Genomic DNA, 22,975 nt, shown 5'->3' on the forward strand with positions numbered 1-22,975 from the left:
TGTTCTTTCCCCTCCATTGTCTTTTTTTTATCTTAAGAGGGGAGTTTGGGGGGGGGAATGATAGGAGATGTTTAAGTTGATTTACTAACTAACGCTATTACAGGTTGTGTACCTGGTCCTAAGAACCAAATCATCCGTGTTCAAGATGCCCTCGGTAAACCATGGCCAGAGGGTCCCATGACCACTGCTGAACTTAAGCCTCAGGAGGTCCTGGCCGCGGCGGCTGATGTTGCTGCTGCTAGTGCTGAGGCTACTGAGGCTACCACTACTGCTTAGATGTATGAGTATGTCGAATAAGAGGAAGGCATTGTATCATATTATGCGATTGAGGCGTTGGAAAATGCATCTTGTCTGGGCGAAATCAGCGTGCATGTGTGTGTGTGGAGGAGAATCGATGTAGAAAAGGTGTACATGATACCGTAAGACTAAGAGAAACATGAACATGATCGAATTCGTATTCAGCCATCGTATAAGAAGAAAGTTTCATAACTCATTATGCTCATCGCTAAATCAAAACCAAAACCATGCAAAACAGAATAAAAAAAAAGTTCAAAAAATCATCATCATCGTCATCTATATCCCCACTCCACCCTCCCAATACCGTCTTCCCCCCATCGTCTCGCCCCTATTCCCAACACCCCAGCCTTTACTATAACTATGCTCTTCTTCATCTTCATCTTCTTCCTTCACTCGCTCACGTGCACTATACATCTTCCCCCTCGCATATCTCCCTCTCCTATCATCGACACAATCATCATCATCATCACTAGAAACATAATCACTTCCCTCTCCCACCCCATTATCATCACTGTACACCGCTCTCGGTTCGTACTTGTCGTCGTCTGAAAAGTGGCGTCTCGCATGATCTTCTTCGTCGTCGTCACTGGGAAGGTAATCGCTTCCCTCACCAATCCCATTGTCGGAGCTGTAGGATGAACGGCGGTGTGTGGTAGTCACTGCACGGCTGAAGGAAGGCGGGGAACGGTGTCGAGGAGGAGAGGGGGAAGGGGAAACGTAAGATGGGGCAGTGGATGGGGCACGAGAGCGTGAGCGAGAACGTGAGATGTAGGAAGGGGTTGTGGATGGGGGGCGGGAAAGGTAGGAGCGCGTGGTTGATGGGTCGCGACCTAGAGAATCCACATCAGAGTAATGTGCAGTATCTCGAGTAAGCATTTTGTAGCTTGGACGACGCTCGTAGCGGTCGAGTCGGCTTTGGCGGGGGGGTTGGCTGAAGCCCGTGGCGCGTTCAGGAGACGATGCGTATGTGTCGTCTTTGTACCGGTGGGAGCTGCGGTACCAAGCTACGGATGCGTCACTGGCGGCTTCGAGTCGCTTGCTCTTTGCGTTGCTGCTGTTTCGACGCGAGGAAATGTATGTTGCAGGGCGTTCCCTGGATACACTGCTGTGGCGTGAGCGCAGGCTCCGGGCATCGTCGCGGTCCTCGTCGCTTGAGTAGGCGCCGATGGGGCGAGCGGTGTGCTTGATGTCGAGGGCGCGGAAGCGCTCGAGAAATTGCCTTGCTTCGTGGAAATTGTCGAGTTCATGCGGCTTGAGGGGCTTGACGCGGCTGCGACTACGGCTGCGGCTACGGGTCCGGGCCCGCGCTGTGTCGTGCTTGCGGTCCCAGTTGCTGCTGGTCAGGTCGGAGTCGCGGTGGTGATGGTGCCGCGGTGGATCATTGTCGTAGTCTTTGGGAGCAGCACGGGGTCGACGCGGTGGACTCTCTTGATCATAGGATTTAGGGGCAGAGCGTTGGGGCGGTGAGCTATCGTCGGGTCGATATTGGGTGTATCCACTGTTGTACTCTGGTGTTTCGTAGTCGTCGTCGTCGTCGTCGTCCACAAAGGCGCCGGGCATACGACTCGCCGGCGTAGCAATATAATCATCTTCTGTCCGGACGGACTGTGCAATATAATCCGAACTAGGGGACGGGGTCTGGTACCGCGCGGGCCATTGTTGGCGGCGACGCGGGGGAGTTGTGTAATATGATGGCTTGTTATTAGTCCCTCGTTCCCGGGGGCTGTACGGCGAAGTCATCAGAGAGGGCCTTTCATGATACCGTGCAGGACTTGGGGTCGGTTCCGGATCCTGCGAGTTGATGTAGTCGTTCGAGTCCGAGTACACTGGCTCGGAGATGTAGTCTGACGACCAAGTTGCAGCAGGGCGTTGGAGGGGTCGAGATGATTGGCTGGGGTAGCGGTGTGGTGCGTTGTACTGCTTGGCCTGCGTTCTACCATGATGCTGGCTGCTGCCATATGTTCGGTGGGCCATCCAGGATGCGTGTGAGCTGCACGCTGGCTGCACAGTTCCAGCTACAATGACGTTCTCCTGGGTTGGTGGGTAAGGACCGGCGTGGAGATAGTGCTGGGTTCAGGGTTGGTCGGACCCGGTCGGGTGTGTTGTTTGGCAACCGACAGGGCCTTTGCCGACACGTGGTCAGGGCTCAGCCGAAGGCGTACCACTAGTCCCGCCTTTCTGGTCCAGGCCACTCTCTATTGGAACAACCTCCTTCTCCCTCCCTGGTTGCCATCTACCCACTGCCGCATCGCCAAGAAGTGCATATTGCACGAGATTCGACATTAAGTACTCGAAGAGAATTCGGACCTTTTGGCTCTCCCATGAATCTATACACGACTGACCTTCTCCTGCCAGGCAACACTAGCGACCAGAGCACTATCGAGTGGACAGACGACACACAAGCCACTACTATATCCACCAGGTTCAATTCAACAAAAGCCCCGGCCTGTACACATGGTCAAATATACTTGGTGCATGTATCTCAACACGTGATCTTTCACTGATCAATGCTGTTTCACGTCCCATATGGCATCATGTTTGATCATTCCACCTATTGGAAAGGACGGTTCCAAATAAATCCACATCTTGTGTGCCTCCAAGAATCCTACGTCTTGAACTGATCAGCCTCGTCATCTCAACCCTGATAGGGCTAATATACCTGTTCCTAACTAGACTCGCCCAGGAATGGCCATGTGGGGTCAACACCAGCCGCCTCATGCTGACATGAAACACCAACATCCGCTCGCCTCCTAATCCTGTCCCGTGCCAAGCCACGAATGCATAAACATACCCAACGCCTGTCTGCATCCGTTTCGCGGCAATCACAATGCCCGCAGCTCGTCAATCTTGCACTGCTCGCAACGCCCTTGCCTCCATGGATCCTCCCAATCGAATCATGTATCCTTGACTCCAGAATACTGGTAGAATATTCCTCCGGAGCGCAAGGCGCGACTCATGAGTTTGATATGTACCCCTACCCGGTGATGAACGGGTCCTCAGGACCCAGTATTCACACCTAGGGAATGTTTCTCAGATTGGCCTGTGGGGCTTGCTTCGAAACAGCCTCCTCCGAAGCCCGTCTATTATAAAGATGGGACTGGATCTGCCACCATGGAAAACCATCACAATAGCATCGTCTTTCACACTCTCTCTACTTCTTTCATCTGCACATTCTTTTTTTTTCTAAGCAAACTGCGTTTGCTATCCACTCTCTCTAGTTTTTGCATCAACAAGAATTGAACTATGAAGTACTCTCTCTTTGCCGCTGTTGCGGCAGCTCTCGCTACCGTTGTCAGCGCTGCCGATGGCGTCAAGGGTGCTGCTGAGGGTTTCGCTAAGGGTTCGTCAACTTTTGCATTGTTTCCAGAATGTAGACTTATACGTGAATAGGTGTTACTGGTGGTGGCAGCGCCGCCCCTGTCTACCCCAAGACCAACGCTGAGCTCGTTAGCTACCTCGGTGATAGCCAGGCTCGCACGATTGTCCTCACTAAGACTTTCGACTTCACTGGCAGTGAGGGCAAGGCCACCTCTGCTGGTTGCCGTCCCTGGGGAACTGGCTCCGCGTGCCAGATCGCCATCAACAAGGACGGATGGTGTGACAACTACCAAAAGACCGCGCCCAAGGTCTCCAGCATCACCTATGACAAGGCTGGTGTCATTGGCATCACCGTTGGCTCCAACAAGTCTCTTGTCGGCCAGGGCAACAAGGGTGTCATCAAAGGAAAGGGTATCCGTATGGCCAACGGCGTCAAGAACATCATCATCCAGAACGTTCGTTTCACCGAGATCAACCCTCAGTACGTCTGGGGTGGTGATGCTATCACCGTCGACGGTGGTAAGTTGCAATCTGTATTCAAACTCGCACCCAGTATCTAACAAAGAGTGATTATAGCCGACATGATCTGGATCGACCACTGTACCACCGATCTCATTGCCCGCCAGCACATTGTCCTCGGTGAGCATGCTTCCGGCCGTGTCACCATCTCCAACAACGAGATCAACGGTGCCACCGCCTGGTCCGCTACTTGCGACGGCCACCACTACTGGGGAATCTACCTCACTGGCAGCAACGACATGGTCACTCTCAAGGGCAACTACATCCACCACACCTCTGGGCGCTCGCCAAAGGTTGCCGGTAACACTCTCCTCCACGCCGTCGGCAACTACTTCTATGCCAACTCTGGCCACGCTTTCGAGGCCGACGCTGGTGCCAAGATCGTCGCTGAGGGCAACGCCTTCCAGAACGTCAAGGCCGCATCCCAGACTGGTCTTGCCGGCAAGGTCTTTGCTTCCGGTGGTGCCGCTTGCAAGAGCGGTCTTGGCCGCAACTGCGAGGCCAACATCTACGGTGCTTCCGCTACCATGGCTGGCTCTGACACCAGCATCATTGCTGGATTCTCTGGAAAGAACATTGCTGCTGCCGTCTCCGGTGCCAACGCTAAGAATGTTGTTAACACTGCTGGTTACGGAAGGATCTAAATTGTCCCTTTTACCCCCTCGAATTAGGAGTGGATATGTGTGGAGACGTTGTGAAGGTGGCTGCGAAGTACTGCCATAGACTCTATTCTTCTGTAAATAACCTTTTTTAAACTATCGCTTTAAGCGATTGGTAAATACATTATATTCGTTGAACAAAAACAGAATCCTTGGTCATTTTCTTGCTTGTTTCACTTGGTGATGCCATAGCCCTGTTGTTCTCGATTGTTTACTTGAAACAAATGTACACGGGTACCTTGCAGCAAAAGGCTGCCCGTGCTGGAATCCACCTAGTAACAGGGGGAGGGGTAAGTGGGTAACACCGGCAAAAGTGGTAATTGATGGATTATATAATGAAAATCGACAAAACACATACTTGTGTGCATAAATGCATTATTTTGCATAACCTAATTTTTCTTTCCTATTGCATTCTTACTTAGGCTCCCTATCTTCACTAGTTTTATTATCTGGATTACGTGGGACACACACGCCCTGCCCCTAGTTCACTGTATAAATTACTCAGCCCAGTATACCACGCTCACTCTCATCCCTGCTGCACCCTTTAAATCCAACAAACCGGCTATACTTGCACTCTGTTTTCTTTCCCCGCCATCCCTTGTCCCTCCACCCCCTCTACTTTACTCTTTCAAACCCCCTCCCCCAAAATTAGCCACATCAGGGTAATTCCAAGTAGTTTTAATATTCCGACATCTATAGTTCGTTACAGGCTTTTTAAAATTAGACTTGTGTATTATTGTTATACACACGGGCCACGGGCCTTGTTTGGGGCCAACCGGACGGACGGGTACGGTCCGTTTAGGGGTTTGTTTGCGATAGAATGTTTGCATCTTTGTGTAGTAAGCGGGGGTGGAAATAGAGAGGATATTGGAGGAATGAGGTTTTTCCGTGGATATATTAAGAGGGAAGGGGTTTTGAGGGGGGAAAGAGTGGTATTGGGATCTGCGGGGTGAGGAGGAATGGTTGTGTGTATTGATCAAAGTAGTTTGGGGATGGCAGTATGGTATTTTTTGATTGGCAGGGTAGTTAGGAATCCAATAGCTTTCTTCGGGTTGGGGGTGGAAAAGACTGTGAGACTGCCGGTTATGCGATTGGGGTGGTGATGCGAGGATGCGTTTTGCGCAGTTGATTTTATTTGATATACTAAACCGAGTAACTGCTGAGTTTTGTCTCCAGGATACCACTCTACCGCCCCTATGCCTCTTCAAGGCGACAGCAAGCCTTCTATAGATAAGAGAGGTGAAGGAATTGATATGCAAATGGACTAGATATTGCCTGTGGATCGAGGTGCTTCGCGCTTCCAGATCTTGAGTCTGTGCACTTTCTGCTTACTTACTGTGTCGAGTGAGCGGATAACGCCCGGTGGCAATTCTGCGTAATCTCTGAGAAAAGAGCCATTTGCAAATTTGGATCCAGTGTGTCTGTGCTGATGGCTTTTGGTCCACCGCTGCGGCATTTGTGCGGTGCCCGCTCGATTCAGTTGAGATGTGTTTAGTGTCAGGAGAGCGCTGGGAAATGATCGGATGATCAGTTCTATAGAAGCATTGATCGTCTGGCCAGAGCTTTTGCCTGTATCGATGAAGAAGAGCCGGTTGGTAGATGGAAAAACTCCAGATGAGATGACAGGGTGCATTCTGGATTTCGGGAGGTAAATCTAGAATATCCGAATCACGGAAATAACTTGGTAATGATAATTAGCTTCCTCAAGGAGAAAGAGCTGATAAGACATATATGAAAAGAAGATCCGTTTCCTGTATGTGAGCTGCTTGCGTAGTGAGAAACTAACATATCGAGCAATCCGCCTCTTACACCAACGATGCAATCCAAAGAAGACGATACCAATGAACAGGCTCATTCATGTTGCACCTCAAAACAAAATATTCCAATAAAATGGATAGAGGAGAAGAGCAACTTACTGCCTTTAGGCAAAGATGAACTGGCATTAAACTTCCCATTTATCTCTAAACTATTATAAGCTTACTTCGCTTATATTGCTGCTTTGTACCCCTGAGGGTGTTCTAGCAAGATTCCCCATCTTTACTAATGCACTCTCATCGTTATCCAAGTTCTGCTCAAATTGCACGTCGAATGTCTGCATGTGGAAGATGTTTGGTGCCGTGTTCGACTTTTGTGAGCGGTTTGCGTCGCCTTCTGTCGTTTCTATGGCTCCTCCATTACCAGTAAGACCATGACTGTAACTGCCGTAATCATAGTCTGTTCTGGAGCTTCTGTTCTTTGAATCGAAGACCAAAGGGTATATGCGTACAAGAATTCTCCGAATTGTGGGCATACACGTGCAAAGAATTCCTACGTCCTGTTCTATACTAGACCAGTAGATGATAGCAGTCATGTCCCGTGTGGGATTGTCAGCATGCTCCAAGTGTGCGATGGACTGTAATCGAAGAGCGGAGACAACCGTAACACTGTGGGATATGTTTAACACCACGCGTTACAATAAGGTGGCTTACGTTTACTCACAAGGTTCCGACAAAGAACATCAAAGACACGCCCAGTTTTCGACGCCACGATAGCTGGACATAGATAACTTCAAACAATGGTATAGCCAGTATCCAAGTATCCAGAGCGATGCCGAGAACCGAGTTCGCCCAGTTGAGTGCGCCGAAATCGATGCAACTCTTTTGGCTTTTCATATCCCAAGATATCCAATAGAAACTGGGCGGTCGGCATTGGAGGGCTCCAGCAAGGATAAACGCAACTGTCCAAAGGGAAGTAAAGACAAGAGTTCCATATGATAGCTTGCGAGTAGTAGGCCTCGGAAAGATTCGTAGGAGGAAGAGAAGAATAGAAATCTTGACAAGACCGGCCTGGAGAAAGTACAGAATTGGGAGAATGTAGGCAGCGCGCCGAAAGGCAGTTATAGTGTCAAATGGTAAAGTCCAGACATCTCTGCCTAGTCCATTAGGAATGAGGAGTCTGTCCACAAGCACAACAGATGGTACACCAGTAAGCAATGCAGCTATAATGGCATTGTCATCCCATCCAGTGTTGGCACCGGAGAAGTATTTGAATAGAAGGCGAATGAACGCGACCGCCGCCGTGATGCTGAACAGTGTGATGTTGAGGACCTTCAATTGGGAGCCGATGTTACTGACAGGCGCGCCACACAGCGTTGAAGATATGTTTTTAGCCGCTGTAAGATGATGTTTCAGCTTTACTTCTCAACGGTATATATGAGAGATCCCACTGACTTAGGCTTTGCTTTATAGTGCATGTCTCGCGGACACAATCCTCGATCATGCCTTGAAGCTGTGTGTTAGTGCATATGCAACTTTCGTCCGACCCTGCGCACGAAGACGTTGGTATTAATCTTCCTGTGCATATTCTCTACGGCTGTAAGTCACTATGTTTTGGTATTGGCGGTTCGACCGTACGTACTGCGCACTCGGGGATTGACGCAACAAGAGCAGGATCCTGTGCGGTTGTCCATGATGTATAGGTTAACAGCAAAAACAGCAAATAAAGTTGCTTCATATTGGGGCCTTGGTTCTGGAAAGTGGGCCCTTGACCTTGGATATATAAGGTAAGGCCACCGCCCTAAGGGGTTGGGTTTCTTTGAAATTGATCGTCGGCATTGTCTCATTGTCACCCACCCGATATCAATGGCTCCAAACTGCTGGAACTCTGAGGAACCGGCCCGATGAAATGGTGAAGATCAATGGAGATGTACCCAAATATGCCAATTGGCTGTATTGGCCAAATCCGCTGCTTGATTTGATGCCTAAGACGGTATTTTGAAACTCCTGTGCCATCGATCGAGTTGTGGGGAATCATTTGGTCCCGGCGATGACTGTGTGGAGTTGCGCTATAGACCTTATCTAGTTAGCGCAGATTATATCCGGTATAGCCGAGGGGCTATAGCGCAGGGCAAGGAGCTCATGGTCGGTTGACATGCCTACACTAAGCTTACACAGTAGGCTGGATGGTTTGTAGATTGCGTTTGTCCTAAGCCTTCCCTGGATTAGAGGGTGCCTATTCAAAGCCTGAAGCATTTACCTCAGCTGCAACTGCCGTACGCAGCATCGCAAATTCACCGAAGCTATTACCACGAATGGCATGCAGTGTGTTCCTTAACATTACATTTAGCAGAGTTCGCAGCCGAATTCGCGAGATATCTCTTCTTGAGTCAAAATTAGACCATGCGGAGGCCTCGCAAATTCCGTGACTATCACGTCACGATGTGGAAGCGTGCGTTTGACTGGCAACTGACGGACTCTTAGATTTAAAGTTGTGGTGTCCCCGCTAAGACTGAACCAACAAAGTAAGACCGACAGTGGCTGGCTCACTCTCGTGTTCTAGAATAGAGTTCTCAAAAACGCGGTAATCTCCGCAGCTACTAACACAAACATAAGAACCGAGTTGTGTGGCTTATTTTCTAGCCCAAATCAGGTTCTATGATTCATCAATAGAAAGGTTTTTAATAACTCCATCTACTAAGAGGATATGATATATCGGAGCAAAATGGTGAGACACAAGTCTTAGCAAAATGGTGAGACACAAGTCTTAGCAAAATGGGTAGGCTACTAAGTTCTTGACTCTTAGGGCTATAGGAGATTTTTCTGCTAGTAAAGTATATTCCTTATTAAGGGCTCTAAAATGATCTGTCGAATTTCCTATTTGGGTCAGTATTCGCAGAGTAAATCGTAAAAAAACAATCCCGAAGGTGGAGATCCAGTTACCAACCTAGTGGGGAAACAAACAATACTTCATTCCATAGAAGCATTCAGGGGTGGATACCACAGCTCTCCATTATTCAGTGCCATAGCTATAGTTCAGTGCAAGTGGGATGCGTTCATCTTCTCTATAGTCTAAGAAGTCGAAGTAGACGAGTATCGCTGGGGTGGCCGAGAAAAATCAAAAGGCAGGCTATATGCACCGCCAAATCCCGACAATAACAGACAACGGGCCATAGCCTGCCCTACTATCCGAAACCAGAGTCACCATACACCCTCTCACAGGTTCGAAACAACCCTCTTCACTACCTCATCCAAATCCTCCTCTTCCAGCCCAAGCAACTCGTTCGCAAACCCTTCCCTCTCCTTCCAATCCGCAGCAACAACCCCCCAAACAGCCACAACCTCCTCCCTCGCCTCCATATCCCCCTCCAACATCTTCGGCCTACAAACCTCCAACTCCTCCTCACTCTTCTGCTCAACCCGCTCAAACTTCTCTCCCGTCGCCTTCTCCAGCGCCTCCAGCACCTCCAGCTGCGTCACACGGTGACTATGCACATACAGCAGCTTATTCTTAGTCTGCTCCTCCTTTTCCAAAACTCTAACCACCGCCTTGCCTATGAAATCGACATTGGATGCGGAAAACTTGATGTTGCCGCCATCAAGTAGATACGCCTTGCGGGTCTTGACGTCGAATTTTAGCAAGCCGCATGTCATACCCCAGTCGAAAAAGTGGCCAGTGATAAGACTTGTCCAGGTCAGGTTGCCCATACCAGGTTCGCGCTGTTGGTCCTGCAGCGAGATGAGGTAGTCTCTAACAACCTTCTTGCCCTTCATCAAGGGCAGAATCTCGTTTGTCTTTTCGTCGGCGGAATCGCAGCTCCCGAATTCGGCGGGCATGACGCGCTTGACGCCTGCTTTGAAGGCCGCATCGATGAGCTTCTTTTGCGATTCCACGTGGCTCCCCGCAATGGTGATGATCAAGGCGTCGATGTTTTTGCTGCGCAGCGCTTTGGCGACGACATCGACGTCTAGGTCGTCGGGGACGGTGATGACGTTTGTTTTTGGGTAGACGGATCTGGAGGTCTGGCGGTTGAGGACGTAGAGGGAGAATTCTGAGGCTTGGAGGGCGCGCAGGACGGGCGCGCCGAGGGTGCCTGTTCCGCCAATGAGGGCGACGTTGGTTATGGTCATGTTTGTGAGGGATTTGCTGGATTGGGATATAGAGATTTTTGTGGTATTGTCGAATGTTTGGTGCTCAATGGCTCAGATGTATGTACTATACTCTTGGGTTGACGTAGTCCGAATTCGGGGCGGCGGCTATCGACGCATAGATACGGTACTTTGTTTGAATTAGTTAAAGTGAAGCTTATGTTTCTGCAGCACCATATGAATTCAGTGTCTTTTCCTACCTCCATGTACTATGATCCCGTCAGATTTCGGAGCCAATTTATCGTCTCTCGTGGCTGGACCTCTATCACGAACACATATGATCAAATTGACTACAAAGTCTCTATTTTATGGGTAACAGGAGACCTTGGAATTATTCCTTACAACAAGGGAAGATATCTGAATCCAGCATGCAACCATACACGCCTTTGGGTTCGTGTCAAGGCAATGCGCAAAGCATGGGTTATTGAGTAAAGGAGCAGAGACATACTGGATGCGAGTAGGCCTGGTGATAAGATATATCATTTGCCAAGGAATCTGCGATTTGCTGCTCGGCGACTGCTAAAACGCAATAGTGTATGGGGCACTCCGTAGCCCTACTTGAGCTACTAGCGCTCATAGGAACGGTTTAAGTCTAACGGTCTGACTTCCCAACATGCGCGTCAACAATTTTTTTTCGATATCTGCATAGAACCTAGCAGCCGCCTTGTGAACAGCAACATCGCTGTTGTAGTGGTGTTAGTAGTGCGTCTTTTTTTCGAGAATAATCGAGAAAAATGAGAACTCACTTCTATTACACATTGATTATTGCTGCTGCAACGGGCAGGACCTGCATTAGCGATTGTCTCTTGGGTTCCAGGTGAACAATTTAACGCTGGGAAGGAGCAATGACCAGATCTGTTGCACTTCCCAGTCACGGTGCTCGCTCGAAACCCACACACACTAGCAGTTGAGACAGTGGCTAGGGATAGAAGAAGGATCCATAGATGCATTGCGTTGGGGTTATGTGGTGAACCTTTAGGTTGGCCGTTCAGAATTTCTCAAAAGGTGTAGGATCAAACGTAGATGAGATCGTTAGTCGCGTCCATACTTGCGTCTTTATATATTTGTATCTTCCACTCACCTACTTCAGGGGGCTTACTACATGCCCTCTTAAGATCCTGGTTTACCTCTTGATGCACCAAATTGGCAAGAACATTTACCCTGGACGTTAACATGAGCCACAAGCGAGATGATTTCACATAGCAATACACATTACATTGTGCAGCAAAGGCTTCCGTGCTGTGAGAACAGGCGTAGCAAGATCTATTCAATATTCGGTATGACTTTCTTTAGTGCCAGCAACAAGCTGCTCTTTTCCATTTGGACTACCGGAGGAGCGATGGATCAAATACTCCGATCGTTGTATCTGATCATCTTCGAGCACGATATGTATACCTTTTACGGTATGTAAGCAGCCGATAAATGTCCCACGAACCACACACGGCTAGGGCGTATGTGTGGCGCATAATAATTAAGCAATGCGCGTATTGCTTACATGTAGAGTAATGCGCCAAATTGCACAGAGATTCAAATACAGTAGCGTCATGGACGACACTTGCACGGTCAAATATATCGACGATTGTCGGTAGAAATGAATAGCGCAACTAAGAATACGTTAGTACTAGACAGAAGTAACAGGATTAAGATAAATAAGGTAGTCAAATGTTAAATCAAGGGTTGCCGCGATGAATGATAAGAGATGAAACTCAGAGTTAGAAGAAAAGGATAAGGAGGAGGATTTAGGACGATGGAATTATGATGAGAGCCGCAACAGAAAACGAATAGTTGACATAGGTAAACCTGCTTAGAGATTTGATAGATCCTCCTATACCGACAGTCATATGACATGCACGATGTCAAGAGGTGGTTTTAAGCAAGTATTATCCTGTGATGACTTCAGATATAGCCGGTGGATCAGCGTCACTACAAACTTAATTCTTCGCGTGATTCTGCCACATGAGCCTGAACCTGCAAACTGCACATGTGAGAGTCTTGAATCACAATGGCGAGAAACAATGGCGAGAAGCTGATCAGTTGGGTAAGAACCAAGCAATTGTCCTTCTGTAAGTATCAGCAGATCAAGGGTCAAAATCTCTGCTGAATTCTATAAGAAAGCAGACCGATGGATGTATCGAACCACTGATTACGAAACTATCCTTTCAAACCACGAATACCATCCGTCCCCTACAAATCACAGTAGACGAGCGTACCTGCATCACCCTGCCTGCAGCCTCAACACCAAAAACCCATACCAAGGAACCAAACAATCCCTTCTAAAAAAACACGATAAGCATATAATTCATACAACAATCATCTCCATATAATCCTAAGCGATCAATGGGGGTCCCCCATACACAAACCACATCCACTTTCCCTCCTTCCCCCCCTGCCAACCCCATTCCCCGGGACCATCCCTGCCCACAACCCCAAACCACGAAGGGGCCATGCCCATCCCATCACCATCTCAACCCTCGCATCCGGCCCCTGCCCAGTCCCAAACCTCTGCGCCGAAAAATATAGTACACTATTCTGAAACTTAACAACCATCACTTATACACCCTCTAGCTGCTTCCCCCCCCCTTGCAAACCCAACATTTACTTTCCGCTCTCGCTAAAACTTACCCTCTTCCCTATTATTACCGCATCTTATAGCGACAATCCAACCCCAAACACGGTTGCTTATACCCGTCTTGCTTTAAGAAAAAAAAAGGGGGGGTGTCTAGCTATAGTACTCGGATGAGCGAGTCCCCATATTTACCCAAGTACTACCTTTTGCTATCGCTTTGCGCCATGGCAAGGAAACCCCCCTCCCAGCCTTTAAATCTTCTTAATTACCAATATTTGTCGTGAGTGAGTGTGTGGGGGTTTTTTTTAAAAAAAAAGAGATCGTATTATGATGTGATATGAAGAATGATGATGATGATGATGATGACGACGATGGGGCGGGAAAATGCGAAAAAGCGCGTATGTCTCATACAGAGCAAAGAAAATACGTTAGTACTTGGGTTAAGTGGTGAGATGCAAAGACGAGCGTCACGCCATCTTACGATGCAAGATGGACACACCACCATGGGCTAAGCCTTACGGTGCTGCGCACGGACCTTATCTGTTAGTTATGTGGGACGGGTTTGTTTTCGCCCGGTAGTTGGGATATGGGATCTTGGCTGTGTGGGGAAATGCTGTGAGGTATATAGAGTTAAGAAGGGCGAATCTTGTCGTCAATTTTTTTTCGGTTTGTTTCATTAGATTATAAAGAGAGAGAGAGAGAGAGAGAGAACGTGTGGATTCGACAAACTTTTTTTTTGAAGAGAGATTGAGAACTCGGGAACAGACACACACAAATACACAACACACGACTATTACACTAGGGATAGGAATTCTGTTCTCAACAAACAAGGAGTGGAAACCATAAGAGGAGCCAACGACAGAGTTTGAATTTTCCAAACAACACACACACACACATACTACAGAGATGGCGACACTACAGAATCATCGGCCGATGCAGCATATAGATCGGAGGGAGCTTTATACCAGTCTCGAGGCACGGATACAATACCTCCATTCGTTTCTCGACTTTAGTTCACGTACGCTTAAACTCTGTCCCCAACAAAAAAAACAAAATTATACTTTGGGAAGCAAAAGACTAACTTTGAAAAAAAATGCAGGCGACATGGAAGCACTGACGAGCGGGGCCAAGTACATCAAAGCGCTCATCCCCGCGGTAGTCAACATTGTGTACAAGAAGCTTCTGCAGTACGACATCACAGCACGGGCGTTTGAAACGCGATCGACATCGTACCAGGGGCGCGTAGACGTCAGCAACCTCGACGAGAACTCTCCGCAGATTCTGTACCGCAAAATGTTCCTGCGGGGCTACCTAAACAAGCTCTGCAGCGACCCGTCGACCATGGAGTTTTGGGAGTACCTGGACAAAGTAGGCATGATGCACGTGGGGCAAGGGCGGGCGCATCCGCTGCACGTCGAATACGTGCACATTGGCGTGACGCTGTCGTTTGTTCAGGACATTATTACGGAAGCGGTGCTGTCGCACCCACGGCTGAAGATGGAGCGCAAGATTGCGCTTGTCAAGGCGCTGAGCAAGGTGATTTGGATCCAGAACGATCTGTTTGCCAAGTGGTATGTTCGCGACGGCGACGAGTTTGCAGAGGAGCGATTGGTGCCCGAGGTTGAGCCTGAAGGCTATCTGCACGGCAAACCTGTCTTGCGTGAAGGTAGTGGTGAGCGTGAGAGTGAGATTGAAGAGGCCGACATGGCGGCGGGGTCGTGTCCGTTTAAGAATTTGGCAGGCAGACCGAGTCTGGGGAAGGATCATCAGGATGCGCAGTATGGGGAAATCGTGATAGATACCGCAGAGGCGCCGAGGGCTGCAGCATCGACGACATCACCAGGCATGCGGGGGTTTGTGCAGAGCGCCATGGCACGGGCGGTGGGGAGCAGTGCTTGAGGGGGGATGTTGGATGTTCTTACTGTAGATACTATGCAATTGTAATGATGTTATTTTGTTGTTGACTATTTTCGGTGGGGGGGCGTGTGTTGTGTGGCGGTGTTGATTGGGAGCGGTTGCCGGGACGGATGTTGTGACGGTCCATGCACGGGTCAAACCGGAGGCGGAGAAACAGCCGCCGCCCCGAGAGCCGCGATCGGCTTGTCGTGATGGATGCCCTCGCCATCGCCGTGGCCCATGTCGGGTTGGCACGACAAATTCTGCCCAGCACACAGTCAGCCGTTTATGTGAAGATAGATTTTAAGTACAAACTCTATATGCACATGCTGCAATGTTAATTTCCATGTCGTTTGCTGCTGCTTTTGCATGATGCATGATGGATGAGGGGGGGGGGCAAGGACAATCACATGACGCGCGGCATTGTGGTGATAGGCAGAGCAGATGTGATGGTGTTGAGGGTGTTTCAGGCTAGGGCGGGTGGTTGTGTGGAGAGGACCAGTACCAAGGACCAGTACCAGTACCAGTACCAGCAGCGGCACCAACACCATGGAGCGGGCCTTGTATAGTAGCAGTAGACGAGGTAGGTGTACGAGTACTAGATGCTATTGTGTAGATGGTATAGTAGGCCTCACCGGACTCAGACTGAGCCCTGGCACCATGCTGCGCCCTGTTTCTCGGGCAACTAAGCAGATGTATCGTCTCCCAAACAGTGCACCCTGCCGATCCACTGGCGATCCGACACTTCCGTCTAGGATGCAGATGGTAAGCAGAGAAGGCTGTCGGTAGCGAGCTGGTAAGTACATACACACACACACACACACAGTAGATGCACATAGAAAGCACATGTCAGCGCATACTGCAATAAAGTCCCGCGGGCCATGACATGACGGTGCTGAGACGCAACTTGAGTCGTTGGACGTTTGCTGGCAGCGACTCAGCCGACGCGCGCCCTTGGCTCGGTGAGCGACTTGGCCGTGGATCCCTCGCACTCGCTCGCTCCATCCATTTGGCCCATGTAAGTAGTACTTATATCGGGGCGCGCGGACTGGGGGGCGCAAAAGTAAATGCCTAGTGGGCGTGCAGCGGCCGCCAGTGAGGCAGCGGGGAGGCGTGGTCGAGTGGCCAGCGTCGCCAGCGTCGCCAGCTTCGCCAGCCTTTTTTTACTTTGTTCTTTTTGCGCCTGCGTTTTGCTATCACCGGATTGCCTGCTTTTCTGAGACCACAGCGACTGCGACTTCCGCGCCAGGCCCCAAATGGGCGCTCGAGCCGGGGCACCCCTGCTAGTGCCGCTTGGTGCAGCCCATACCTGCGGAAACGCTCTCATTGCTTGCCCCGTCGTGTCTGTGTCTGTGTGTCCGTGTCTGCCTTCGCCGCCGCCGCCCTCCCTCTGCCCCCCCCCAGACCTTCGTTGTCACTGTCGCCCTTCATCACAACATCATCGCCGCCTGGCACCTCACCCTCAACCCCCCCTCCCCACCACAACCCCCTTCTCGCCCTTTCTCCCCCCTTCCCCCCCACCATCACCACCACAACGCCTCACCACGGCTTCTTGTAGCACTCACCCTCTGTAATCCCCCCCGACGCCTCCTGGATCCACGGCTTCTGCTGCCCGCTCCCCCCCCAGACTTGTCGTCGTGCTGGTGCGCCTGTTTTCTTCCTTATCAAGTGGCCCGATCAGCGCGCCTCTTGCCCTCCACGTCATCATCGCAACGGCTTAACTGCTGGTTGCTTCTCTTCCTGCACTCCTTCGCACACTGTTCAAATCCCCGTAACCCCTTTTAATATCCCCCGTCTTTCCTGCGCAAGTGCTGCCTCCGACTTGCGCGCTCGCTGCTGCCACTGCTGCAACGTCATCTCGCAGCTCCACTAGCTCCCCGACTTGGATGCACACGCCCCTCACAACGACAGATGACCTCTGTTGCTTTTAGGCTCTCTCCTCTCTCACAATGCAGTCCATGTTCCGCCTCCCATGGTGTAACGAGTCGCCTGGCGACAAAATCATGGAAAAGTCTGCCCTGCACAAGCAGAGGCCGCTGCCCGTCGTCGACATGCCAGCCTTTATGAGCAAGATCAAGCGGAAGAGGACAGACAGTCCTGAGCCTTCGCCCGCGCACCACGCGCATGTAGTAAAGAAGTGGAAAGATGCTCACGGTGACATGAAGCCGTCGGTGCAAACTGCACCTGCTGCTGCCTCTGCTGCTGCCCACGTTGCCGACGCCAGACCAAAGGCGCTGCCTGCAACAAAGGAGAGCAAGAGCAAGCCCTCAGCCCCTCCGCAACGGCCTGCTCAACCAACCTCCACCGCCACGCCTGCATCCACTACCACCACCTCCATGGACTCTGGTTTAACCCCTGTGCAGCAAGCTATTGAGGCCCAAATCAACTACGAGATTTTGCTCAAGCACAACGAACTCCGCTTGATTGAACAGGAGCTAGCCAAATGCCAAGTCTCTCTAGAGCAACTCAGGCGCTGCTCCATCATTCCCTTCCCAGGCACAGAGGGTCTTGATGTCAACGTCAGCCTCGGCGTAGGTCCGTCTCTGCAGCCCAGCGCAGGCTACACTCAGCCACAGTATGCTGCGCCTTGGGGAGTCACTGACGGCCCTTACACTCGCCACTACGCAAAATGGCTCATCTCGGACGTCAAGTTTGATCCCGTCTCTGAGCGTGCACTCGCCCAGCAGGCTCAAGGTTACTTCGGCACTGGTGAGGGCAGGACGACGCGCGGCAGTTTTGCTGACTACGGCTCAGCTCACAGAGGCCGCACGTCGCGAACTTCGACTGGAATGTTGAAGCTCACCCCTCTTGGTGAAACTCCAGCACCAGCGCCAAAGATAGATCCTCTATTGCACAAGCGATCCACCGACGGTCAGTGGGTGCGCCTCTACTGTGCTCAGTGCGGACATAGCAACTTTTCAAACACCCAGGGCTTCCTCAACCACTGTCGTATCAAGCACAACCAAGTCTTCAAGAGCCACGATGCTGCAGCCATTGCCTGCGGTGTACCTGTCGAGTCCAACGACAGCACCAATCCTGTTACTGCGAGTGAACCTGCCAGCATGCCTGCAGCAACGCCGGCAGTCTCCTTTCCTACCCCGGCTACTTCTGGTATTGTTCACCCGCTCGCGTCTCAGGCCGTACCCGCTGCACACGCTCCACAGGTGCATCGTCAGCTGAAAACTCCATCATCCAACGAGTCCAAATCTGCCCCGCCTCCTAGCTTCATCAAGACATCGTCAACCCCTTACCTGGCAGCCCGTTTCCAAAACAGCGGTGCTCAAGGTGACTTCAAGGAGATGCTGGAGACGGCCCGGTCCAAGATTGATCTGGATGCGATAGACACCTCGGATGACGACAGTGCAGATACTAGTGTTGCGCCGACGCCGGTAACAACCGTTGCTCCCCACCTGGCCCGTCTTCCTGCTAGTGCTCCTGCAAGCAAAACTCCGCCAAGGGCTGGCAGTAAGAAAGGTTCTCATCCAAGCCATGCACGCCTTCCCATGTCTCTCCCATCTCCCATCAAGCCTCAAGGACACGATGACATGCCACGCTCGCCCGTAGACCTCAGCCCTCACACAGTCGAGTCTAACCCGGGTCTAGTCAGCGATCATGATGACGATGATGACGACGATGCGGATGATGCGCACAGCCAACCTGACCTTGCTCTTGACACTCACGTCATGGTCGAGGACTCGAGCGACGTTGAAGGTGTGCAAGAACGTAGGGGCTCTCGGCAAGGACTGCACGGGTGTTTTGAAAAGGGTGAGGGCAGTCGTGAGCATTAAGCAGGACGAGCGAGTTAGGTCCGGCTTGTCCTGTTAATGTTTCCATGCCCCTCACCCCCTTTCCCCCCAATAATGCCCATGTCCTTGAACGATGTTATTCTTCTCTTTTTTTCCCTCTCTTTTTCTTCATTATACACGGGTGCCAGCAATGGACATGGAGGTCCGCTGGTCAGGACAGTGGAATTGTTCTGCTTTTCGTCTTTTTTTGTATTGCTCTGTCTTTTTATGTTTTGTTCTCATGATTCAACAAAATCAGTCAGACATCTCATCTCACGCGCGCCTCCAGAGGTGTTGAGTTAAGGCGCTGGAAACGTCGTGTATTATCATCCCCTGTATGGAACAATTGGTCTTCTTTGGTTGGAAACTTGCTACTGGGGTGGTTTAGATGGATTTCGGGGTGCTGGTACACTTTTTCTTGCTTTTGTGCTCCCCAAATACACGGTTGGCTTTCAAACGGGTCAGCAAAAGTCTGCGAGAGTGAAATCTCGCTTGCCCTGTATATATTTTAATCTCATGACGCTCTGCACTTTAGACTTGTTTTTTTTTCTTGAAGTGTTTGTGATTTGAGTTTTTGTGTTGGCGTTGGTGTTGGTGTGAGAGATGACATGTGTTTGGTAGAGATGATGCCACGATATGCTCTTGGATATTATATCAAAACACTACCCCATAACGCCTCGCTTTCAAAAACGCCCATGGTGGCTACCATCCTGCTGTTTAAACATGGCACAGTTCCCGCTCTTTAACCTCCTTCACAGAGAAAATCCCACATTTCCCACCTTTTCATCCCATAAACTCGAGCGCCTGTTTCTCCGTCAGTCATTTGAACTCTCCCTCTTAAACACTCGCACCCTTCCCTCATCCCCAAAACCATGCCGCAAAAAAACGAACAAGTAAAGAAAGCAAGGAAAGAAAGAAAGAAAAACTCACAGCCATAACCACACACGCAATACTAACATACGGACTCAACCTCTCGCCAACCCTCGCCGCCTTCCACAACGGCGACACAATCCAATTTTCCTTGTTTCGATCGATGATACCGGGGAACACCGAGTGCGCGTATGTCGAAGTGCAGATTGTGAGGAGGATGACGAGGAGGAGGGATTGGAAGTTGAAGAGGGCAGTCTGTGTGGGGTTGTGTTAACTTGAGGAAAGGGAGGATATGAGGGAGAAGGGGAGGGGAAGGTACCATGGTTGTTCGATGCTTGAGGAGGGAGTTTGTGGTGAGAGAGAGAGAGAGAGAGAGAGAAAGAGAGAAAGGGAAAAAGGTGGTGGGGGGATGCCTAGTATGAAGGTGAAGTCCGGAATTAACGCAGTAACCTTATTGCATATAACACAGGTTTAAACACAATGTTGGGTGAGTTTGTGGGTGGGTTTCCCGCGGCGGACGGAGTGACGGAGGGGGCCAGTGCGCGGCGCTGACCCGCCCTTTGGGGATCGTCATTGCAGGTCTGGGCTGCGTTTGATTGCGACGACTGAACAACCTGTTACATTGCTGTGATAGTTGTACGCAACTTTATCACTTGAAACGCGGGGATTAAAAAATATATACAGTAGTATTCCGACGCGCTAGATACGAAAAAAAACTCATCCACTTACCGCCGCCGTCGCAGTTGGAGTGGTCGTCGACAACCTTTCGCGCGCGCGACTTGGCCGCAAAAAACATGACAGAACCGCGTATGCGTCTGCGCCAAAAAGGCCAGCAATTCCCTACCCAAGACTGTACATCTTCCCCCACTCCCTTCCCACACATATCCACTCTAACACAAAAAAACAACAACAGTAGAAGCCTTCCTCCTCGCCTTCGGCGACAACGACTACCCGCTCCCCGAAACCGTCCGCGTGCTCGACGAAATAATAACAGACTACATCATCGAAACCTGCCACGAAGCCGCGTCGGTCGCACACCACGCGCGGCGCGCGAAAATCAAACTCGACGATTTCAAGTTTATGCTACGCAGGGATACGGGTAAGTTGGGCAGGGTGAGCGAGATGCTGGAGACGGATAAGGAGTTGAAGAGGAAGAGGAAGGCGTTTGATACGGATGAGGGGGCTGTGCTGGCGGATAGGGAGAGGGTGGCGGAGAGGGTCGAGGCCAAGGAAGATGGAGAGGGCAAGGGAAGGAAGGAGGAGGGGGAGGAGGAGAGGAGGAGGAAGAAGAAGAAGAAGAGGAGGGAGGGGGAAGAGGGGAAGGCTGCGTGAGGACGATTGTTTACTGCAAACGAGGGAGAGAGAGAGAGAGAGAGAGAGGGAATGGGAGATTGTGCGTTAATGGTATGCATGGATGGTCAAGTACAAGGAAATAATACCCCCAAAGAATGGAAATTGAATCACTACGAATTCGTAATCTGGTTATTATTGCCAAATAGACACTTATTCATACATACAGCAGATACAATACTCATCAGACGTCATACTCGCAATGCAAGTAATTCAGCAGGTCAAAATATCTGGCATTCCACGTTCCAACATACGCCTCAGCGTAGTGATAATTCTAACCACCGCGGCCGCGTCAAATAAAACTACTAGGTATACAGCGCTTTTACTAGGCAAAAGGCTTTTTTTTCTGTTTGAACAGGGAGCAAACAAGCCTGCAGCTCGACCACCCAAAACATCTTTCGTGGTCGTCATCATCATCATTTGTCATGGCTGCCATTCATGCCTTGAATCCACGAAAGTTTCCACGTCTCCAAGATCCGCCCGCATTCTCGATGCTGAATCTATCAACCATTTAGAAACGGGCATTCCCACGCCCTTTGTTGCTAGAGGCTTGACTCCGTCTAGAATAACGCGTTAGCCAAACGCCAAACTCCTTGCAATGTATCCCTTTTTTAGGCACGCTCAAGCCTCTTGTTCCCTCTGCTGCCTGCCCTTGCCTCCGCCTCGTCGGTCACCTCCCTTGCCTCTGTTTTCGCCATCTTTCTTGCCTTCGCCGCCAAGAACATCACCACCACCCATGGTCAGCGCTGCTGTTGCCAGGCGGTTGGAGAGGTCGATTTGTGTGCGGATTGTGTTTGCGAGGTATGATACCACAAGGACATCCTGGATGTGTGCGTTGCTGCTACATGTTAGCAAAGCCAGATACCATTTAAGAAAAACTGTGTCTCAACGTACAAGTCGCGCTCAATGTCAGCAGGCTCAACCTTGGGTGCTAAGCTGAGTGCGTTCATCAGGAACTGGCCCAGTGCGGATGAAGGCTCGGCCTCTTCGTCCAAAACATTGTTAACGTAGGTGGACACGCGCTCAAGCATGTCAAGAACATGTTGGATGGCGCGCTCCAATGAATCCAGGTCGGTCATAACCTCTTGTGACCGGTCCTCGCTGTCCTTTGCGGATGAGATGAGCTCCAGACCCGACCTCTCGGCCTCGCCGTACTTGATCTCGTGGGGCACTGGGATGAACAGGCAAGAGTCGGCTGCGCGCTCGGCAGTGACGCCAATGGGTGCCGAGATGTATGTCTTGGACTCGATATCCTGGCCGGGAACAGTTGAGACAGTCAGGTGGACAGCGGGGTGTGGCCATGTTCCGTCGCCCTGCTGGCTGTAGAAGTTCTGGATGAGAGCAGAGAAGGTGTTGAGGTCGCTGCTGGTTGCGTACCAGCCGACGAGCACTTCGCGGGGGTTGGCGCGGAGGTGAAGAGCAAGCATTTGCTTTTGGTAGTCCATGTCAACCTCGACCTGCTCGGCCGTCTCGGTATGGGGGACAGCATAGCAGTTGCGGATCTCAATCTCAGTGCCGTCTTCGCTGCGGGTGCCGAGGAGGGTACCAATGACGCGTTCCTGATCGGCGGGGCGGCGGAGGGCGTGGTCGAGGATGGAGAAGACGGCCTGTTCACAGCGGGTCAGAGAGCGAAGCTGGCGGCCTCTCACTGCAATGGTCGCATACCTGGGGCTGGATGGCGACGTTCAGCGGGGCAGTCGATGGCTGGGCACCCAGAGGCGCAGGGCCGAGGGGACGCGCGAGATGGAGGAAAGAGTCGTTCTCGGCCATGATAGCGATTGTCGTCTGGGCGGCGGTGATCGTGGACGTAGT

At 50.8% G+C, this 22,975-nt stretch overlaps 13 protein-coding genes across 13 annotated transcripts in view; 6 read left to right on the forward strand and 7 right to left on the reverse strand.

Moving 5' to 3' along the window:
• COCVIDRAFT_35965 (hypothetical protein) overlaps positions 1-276 on the forward strand; it is a gene marked incomplete at both ends in the record, with an annotated part of 1,504 nt that extends 1,228 nt beyond the window's left edge. The window contains one exon of the mRNA XM_014703199.1: positions 104-276. Coding sequence (XP_014558685.1) covers positions 104-276 — 173 coding nt within the window. The remainder of the gene's footprint in view (positions 1-103) is intronic.
• A 297-nt stretch (positions 277-573) lies between these two features.
• Positions 574-2,271, reverse strand: COCVIDRAFT_24859 (hypothetical protein; the record flags this gene model as incomplete). Its single annotated transcript, XM_014703156.1, has 1 exon — positions 574-2,271. One exon carries the CDS (start codon positions 2,269-2,271, stop codon positions 574-576), a length of 1,698 nt encoding a protein of 565 aa, XP_014558642.1.
• Positions 2,272-3,540: 1,269 nt separating this feature from the next.
• COCVIDRAFT_24860 (polysaccharide lyase family 1 protein) lies at positions 3,541-4,778 on the forward strand (the record flags this gene model as incomplete). Its single annotated transcript, XM_014703157.1, has 3 exons — positions 3,541-3,637; positions 3,688-4,134; positions 4,192-4,778. 3 exons carry the CDS (start codon positions 3,541-3,543, stop codon positions 4,776-4,778), a joined length of 1,131 nt encoding a protein of 376 aa, XP_014558643.1.
• A 1,343-nt stretch (positions 4,779-6,121) lies between these two features.
• COCVIDRAFT_93717 (hypothetical protein) lies at positions 6,122-6,466 on the reverse strand (the record flags this gene model as incomplete). Its single annotated transcript, XM_014703200.1, has 1 exon — positions 6,122-6,466. A coding segment is annotated over one exon (345 nt), but the record flags the coding sequence as incomplete, so codon positions are not given.
• A 296-nt stretch (positions 6,467-6,762) lies between these two features.
• COCVIDRAFT_14235 (hypothetical protein) lies at positions 6,763-8,241 on the reverse strand (the record flags this gene model as incomplete). The annotated part of the gene is made up of 4 exons (XM_014703125.1): positions 6,763-7,216; positions 7,272-7,944; positions 8,003-8,053; positions 8,190-8,241. The coding sequence occupies 4 exons, from the start codon at positions 8,239-8,241 to the stop codon at positions 6,763-6,765; spliced, it is 1,230 nt and encodes a 409-aa protein (XP_014558611.1).
• Positions 8,242-8,396: 155 nt separating this feature from the next.
• COCVIDRAFT_93927 (hypothetical protein) lies at positions 8,397-8,585 on the reverse strand (the record flags this gene model as incomplete). Its single annotated transcript, XM_014703201.1, has 1 exon — positions 8,397-8,585. The coding sequence occupies one exon, from the start codon at positions 8,583-8,585 to the stop codon at positions 8,397-8,399; it is 189 nt and encodes a 62-aa protein (XP_014558687.1).
• A 1,178-nt stretch (positions 8,586-9,763) lies between these two features.
• On the reverse strand, positions 9,764-10,678 carry COCVIDRAFT_93937 (hypothetical protein; the record flags this gene model as incomplete). Its single annotated transcript, XM_014703202.1, has 1 exon — positions 9,764-10,678. One exon carries the CDS (start codon positions 10,676-10,678, stop codon positions 9,764-9,766), a length of 915 nt encoding a protein of 304 aa, XP_014558688.1.
• Positions 10,679-14,168: 3,490 nt separating this feature from the next.
• Positions 14,169-15,161, forward strand: COCVIDRAFT_35970 (hypothetical protein; the record flags this gene model as incomplete). The annotated part of the gene is made up of 2 exons (XM_014703203.1): positions 14,169-14,280; positions 14,362-15,161. 2 exons carry the CDS (start codon positions 14,169-14,171, stop codon positions 15,159-15,161), a joined length of 912 nt encoding a protein of 303 aa, XP_014558689.1.
• A 1,946-nt stretch (positions 15,162-17,107) lies between these two features.
• On the forward strand, positions 17,108-18,946 carry COCVIDRAFT_93912 (hypothetical protein; the record flags this gene model as incomplete). Its single annotated transcript, XM_014703204.1, has 1 exon — positions 17,108-18,946. One exon carries the CDS (start codon positions 17,108-17,110, stop codon positions 18,944-18,946), a length of 1,839 nt encoding a protein of 612 aa, XP_014558690.1.
• A 780-nt stretch (positions 18,947-19,726) lies between these two features.
• COCVIDRAFT_35972 (hypothetical protein) lies at positions 19,727-20,135 on the reverse strand (the record flags this gene model as incomplete). The annotated part of the gene is made up of 3 exons (XM_014703205.1): positions 19,727-19,747; positions 19,874-20,068; positions 20,133-20,135. The coding sequence occupies 3 exons, from the start codon at positions 20,133-20,135 to the stop codon at positions 19,727-19,729; spliced, it is 219 nt and encodes a 72-aa protein (XP_014558691.1).
• A 472-nt stretch (positions 20,136-20,607) lies between these two features.
• COCVIDRAFT_24865 (hypothetical protein) lies at positions 20,608-21,145 on the forward strand (the record flags this gene model as incomplete). Its single annotated transcript, XM_014703158.1, has 2 exons — positions 20,608-20,665; positions 20,727-21,145. The coding sequence occupies 2 exons, from the start codon at positions 20,608-20,610 to the stop codon at positions 21,143-21,145; spliced, it is 477 nt and encodes a 158-aa protein (XP_014558644.1).
• Positions 21,146-21,223: 78 nt separating this feature from the next.
• On the forward strand, positions 21,224-21,463 carry COCVIDRAFT_93944 (hypothetical protein; the record flags this gene model as incomplete). Its single annotated transcript, XM_014703206.1, has 1 exon — positions 21,224-21,463. One exon carries the CDS (start codon positions 21,224-21,226, stop codon positions 21,461-21,463), a length of 240 nt encoding a protein of 79 aa, XP_014558692.1.
• A 321-nt stretch (positions 21,464-21,784) lies between these two features.
• COCVIDRAFT_24866 (hypothetical protein) lies at positions 21,785-22,933 on the reverse strand (the record flags this gene model as incomplete). The annotated part of the gene is made up of 3 exons (XM_014703159.1): positions 21,785-22,001; positions 22,058-22,770; positions 22,829-22,933. 3 exons carry the CDS (start codon positions 22,931-22,933, stop codon positions 21,785-21,787), a joined length of 1,035 nt encoding a protein of 344 aa, XP_014558645.1.
• Between the last annotated feature and the right edge of the window lie 42 nt (positions 22,934-22,975).

Source organism: Bipolaris victoriae (genome assembly GCF_000527765.1).
Source record: "Bipolaris victoriae FI3 unplaced genomic scaffold scaffold_24, whole genome shotgun sequence".
NCBI classification, from domain to species: Eukaryota; Fungi; Ascomycota; class Dothideomycetes; order Pleosporales; family Pleosporaceae; genus Bipolaris; species Bipolaris victoriae.